Below are 5,000 nucleotides of genomic sequence, written 5' to 3'. Positions count from 1 at the left end.
ATTTAAAAAGCCTTCCGATTCGGAAATGAAATCCAACCCTTAAAAAGTATTTATTTTCTACTGACATTGAAATCCTAAAATAGCTTCCCCATAATTCGTTCACGTTTTCTTTCTGTTCTACATAGATTATCACGTTTTCATTTGTAATCGGTGTGGTTTTTCCATGAGACACGAGATTTTTGTTTTGTTATTTAGAATATATATGGTTATTATTAACGTTTCTTATATAAGGTTTTTGTTCCTTTGGATCACAAGTGAAGTTCCAAATGATACTTTTTTTGTTTTGTTTTGTTTTACTTGTCCGCTTTTTACTAAGTCTTCAGTCTTTGGCCAATTAATATATATACATTGACTAAACTTACTCTAGCCATATTGTCAATTCACCCCTATTATGATCTTCCTATTTACTTGTTTATGATTAGTAAAGTGTTTATCTTGTGTGTGTTTAGCGTACGTTATTGAAATATCTTGGGTTGATGGATTACTGAGGATTTTCCTTTGCATCAATTAGAGCATTTCATTTAACCTGTATATTTGTTTGCTAAGAGCTGATTTCATTCAGTATTAATATTTAGTCTGTTAGAAAAAAAATAATACTTTACTTGTGGTCATTGAGAAACTGAACGCTTCTCTCTATAACATCGTATAAGGGACTACCTTGCCTCGCTATTCCACACCACTTCGTCGATGTTTCATATCTTTTGGTGTAAGGGGCAATGATACTCATTATTCTAACTGTACATTTATCTGATATATATATATATATATATATATATATATATATATATATATATATATATATATGTATGTATGTATGTATGTATGTATTAGGATAACTCTTTTTTTACCAGTATTAAATTTTATACCGAAGTTAAATTTTTGTAATGTAATTGGATTCCCTTAAATTTTCAATGTGCTTCATAGATATAATATACCTTTATACTGTATATATATACACATATATATATGGTATAAAACCCCACAATGAAAAACTAGATTTAATTGAAAATGAGACTACAGTTTCGGAATCCACCTGGATTCCATCTTCAGGTCTGAAGAGGCAATAGGAAGAGGAGGGGGTATAAAACAGAGGGAGGAAAGGCAACGCGGAGACACGGGGTAGTTGAGGACAGACGGACGGAAACGAAGGGAGGTCAGATCAGGTCGGAGGGTCGGGCGGACTGTGTGAAGGGTGGCCGGCATACGGGAGAAGGCGGAGGATGTGGATGCCTCTTCAGACCTGAAGATGGAATCCAGGTGGATTCCGAAACTGTAGTCTCATTTTCAATTAAATCTAGTTTTTCATTGTGGGTTTTTATACCATAGTTTCAACACGGTAGTGTGTTTTCTCCTTTCATATATATATATATATATATATATATATATATATATAAATATGTGTGTGTGTGTGTGTGTGTGTGTGTGTGTGTGTGTGACTGTGCGTGCGTGTGTGTGTGTGTGTGAGAGAGAGAGAGAGTGAGGGGGGGGGGGGGCATAGATATATAAAGGAAGAAAGATTTCAATAATGTTCATTACTTGTGCATCATGCAAATTTAATTTTAAGATGTTTTCCATTGTCTGTTCATTGCAAATCTTAGTATTATTTGAATTACTGATGAGAAATTGTAAAATTAAATCTACAATAAATTTGCGTGTATCACCTTTTCATCTTTCTAATACAATGTTATACGGTAACAGTATAGCTGATTGTTAATAAATAGCTATCAAATATTTGAACTCTAATCAGTAGAAAATATTCAGATTACAAGCCCGAAATTCATAGGACCCAAACTGATTGTGGTTAGTTGTCCCTGGTAAAGGAGTAACACTTCTGAGATTCTCTTGCAAGAAAAGACTAAAAATAGTTTGTTTGTTTTTTATTATTCTATCAATTGGATCAATAGGTGCATGAACTGCCTTCAAGAGTATCCGGAAAAATCACATGATATACAAATAGGTTTAGATTCTTTTATCTTCCGGGCGACCAAATTGCTCATTGGTGTAGAAGTAATTGTTAGATTCTTGACAAGGAATGGCATCTGTTTCTGGCACACAGGCTAAGGTCTTCTGGTCAAACACTGATCCTTCTCCACATAGGAAGCTAGAATGTTATCAAAAGTATGTTATAAGTACTCAAACACCTAGATGACATCTCCAAGTAAATCTAGTCAGTATCTCAATCATATTTACACTGTATCTTCCAAATATATATTGCATGGAATAAGATCTATTCAATAGAAAAATTGGCTTACCTGTACTGGGAGGTCTCAATAACACCATTAGCAAAGAGAGCGGGATAGCAGATGTGGAAGACCCGGCATGAGTTCTCTTTATCAGCATAATATCCGTAGGGACGGTCTGCGCAGGTAAATGATGTTGAGATTCTTCCCAAAATATTACTGGCATCAGCTGGGAGGTTAAGAGGTTCAAATTCTCCAAATACTTCTTCCGTATTTGAACTTAACTGGGCTCCAATGCTGCTCACAGAACCACTCAGGAGTCCAAAGCCATTAATGCTGCCTGAGGAGCTAGATTGTAATCCACTTCCACTGAGCAATACAGACTGGAATCCACTGGTGATTGGTGATCCTGATTGGAATCCGTTGTTGTTTGGTGATCCAGATTGAAATCCGTTGCTGTTTGGTGATCCTGATTGGAATCCGTTGTTGTTTGGTGATCCAGATTGGAATCCATTGTTGTCTGGTGATCCAGATTGGAATCCGTTGCTGTTTGGTGATCCAGATTGGAATCCGTTGCTGTTTGGTGATCCAGATTGGAATCCGTTGCTGTTTGGTGATCCAGATTGGAATCCGTTGATGTTTGGTGATCCAGATTGGAATCCACTGGTGTTTGGTGATCCAGACTGGAATCCACTTGTGTTTGGTGATCCAGATTGGAATCCACTGGTGTTTGGTGATCCAGATTGGAATCCATTGGTGTTTGGTGATCCAGATTGGAATCCACTGGTGTTTGGTGATCCAGACTGGAATCCACTGGTGTTTGGTGATCCAGATTGGAATCCACTGGTGTTTGGTGATCCAGACTGGAATCCACTGGTCTTTGGTGATCCAGATTGGAATCCACTTGTGTTTGGTGATCCAGACTGGAATCCACTGGTGTTTGGAGATCCAGATTGGAATCCACTTGTGTTTGGTGATCCAGATTGGAATCCACTGGTGTTTGGTGATCCAGACTGGAATCCACTTGTGTTTGGTGATCCAGACTGGAATCCACTGGTGTTTGGTGATCCAGGCTGGAATCCACTGGTGTTTGGTGATCCAGATTGGAATCCACTGGTGTTTGGTGATCCAGACTGGAATCCACTTGTGTTTGGTGATCCAGATTGGAATCCACTGGTGTTTGGTGATCCAGGCTGGAATCCACTGGTGTTTGGTGATCCAGATTGGAATCCACTGGTGTTTGGTGATCCAGACTGGAATCCACTTGTGTTTGGTGATCCAGACTGGAATCCACTGGTGTTTGGTGATCCAGGCTGGAATCCACTTGTGTTTGGTGATCCAGATTGGAATTCACTGGTGCTTGGTATTCCAGACTGGAATCCACTGGTGTTTGGTGATCCAGATTGGAATCCACTGGTGTTTGGTGATCCAGGTTGGAATCCACTGGTGTTTGGTGATCCAGACTGGAATCCACTGGTGTTTGGTGATCCAGGTTGGAATCCACTGGTATTTGGTGATCCAGACTGGAATCCACTGGTGTTTGGTGATCCAGGTTGGAATCCACTTGTGTTTGGTGATCCAGATTGGAATCCACTTGTGTTTGGTGATCCAGACTGGAACCCATTTGTGTTTGGTGATCCAGATTGGAACCCACTTGTGTTTGGTGATCCAGATTGGAATCCACTTGTGTTTGGTGATCCAGGTTGGAATCCACTTGTGTTTGGTGATCCAGATTGGAATCCACTTGTGTTTGGTGATCCAGATTGGAATTCGCTGGTGCTTGGTGTTCCAGACTGGAATCCACTTGTGTTTGGTGATCCAGATTGGAATCCACTTGTGTTTGGTGATCCAGATTGGAATTCGCTGGTGCTTGGTGTTCCAGACTGGAATCCACTGGTGCTTGGGGTTCCAGATTGGAATCCACTGGTGCTTAGTGATCCAGATTGGAATTCGCTGGTAAATGATGTTCCAGATTGGAATCCGCTGGTGCTTGGTGAACTGGATTGGAATGCACTTGATGAAGTGGACTGGAAGCCAGTAACACTTGGTGAACTCTTCTGGAATCCACTGTTACCTCCTACCTTGCTACCTGATGAACCAGGCTGGAATTTGCTTCCACCAAATGAACCAGACTGGAATCCATTGCTGCTTGATGATGAACCAGATTGGAATTTGCTTCCACCGAATGAACCGGACTGGAATCCACTGCTGCTTGATGAACCAGGCTGGAATTTGCTTCCACCAAATGAACCAGATTGGAATCCATTGCTGCTTGATGATGAACCAGATTGGAATCCATTGCTGCTTGATGATGAACCAGACTGGAATTTGCTTCCACCGAATGAACCAGACTGGAATCCACTGCTGCTTGATGAACCAGGCTGGAATTTGCTTCCACCAAATGAACCAGACTGGAATCCACTGCTGCTTGATGAACCAGGTTGGAATCTGTTAGTGCTTGATGACCCAGACTGGAATCTACCACCAGATTGGAGTCGACTACCACTTACTGAACCTGCCTGTGATCCACCGATATTTGATCCAAAAGTTTTTCTGTTTGAGGAGCTAGATCCGAATCCACTGCTTGTAAATGCAGAGCCAGAACCAAATCCAGGTGTAGCTGAAGAATCAAACTGGAATCCACTTTTTTTCAGGGAACCGAAGTTTGAACCACTGATGCCAGTGCCAGCAGGGAACCCAGTCAGTGATCCAGATCCAAATTGATTGCCGATAAGAGGACGAGATCCAAATCCAGAACCACCATTTCTAGATGAACTAGAGCTGAAGGAATTTCTTTGTTGGAAGTATCCTGGTTCAGCT

At 40.7% G+C, this 5,000-nt stretch overlaps 2 protein-coding genes across 2 annotated transcripts in view; both read right to left on the bottom strand.

Annotated features, from left to right (window-relative positions):
* Positions 1 to 371, bottom strand: part of LOC125048202 (hornerin-like) — a 7,275-nt gene extending 6,904 nt beyond the window's left edge. Inside the window, exon 1 of the mRNA XM_047646772.1 lies at positions 363 to 371. Within this exon, the coding sequence (XP_047502728.1) occupies positions 363 to 371 (9 nt within the window). The remainder of the gene's footprint in view (positions 1 to 362) is intronic.
* Positions 372 to 1,862: 1,491 nt separating this feature from the next.
* The window catches only part of LOC125048201 (hornerin-like), a 3,778-nt gene continuing 640 nt past the window's right edge, over positions 1,863 to 5,000 (bottom strand). The window contains exons 3-4 of the mRNA XM_047646771.1: positions 2,253 to 5,000; positions 1,863 to 2,101 (exon numbers count right to left, since the gene is read on the bottom strand). The exon at positions 2,253 to 5,000 is cut by the window's right edge and continues 70 nt beyond it. Coding sequence (XP_047502727.1) covers positions 1,960 to 2,101; positions 2,253 to 5,000 — 2,890 coding nt within the window. The 3' untranslated portion in view covers positions 1,863 to 1,959. The remainder of the gene's footprint in view (positions 2,102 to 2,252) is intronic.

This window comes from Penaeus chinensis, chromosome 43 (assembly GCF_019202785.1).
Source record: "Penaeus chinensis breed Huanghai No. 1 chromosome 43, ASM1920278v2, whole genome shotgun sequence".
NCBI lineage: Eukaryota > Metazoa > Arthropoda > Malacostraca > Decapoda > Penaeidae > Penaeus > Penaeus chinensis.
The sequence above is the reverse complement of the archived record's forward strand: the minus strand, read 5'-3'. Positions and strand labels throughout refer to the sequence as shown.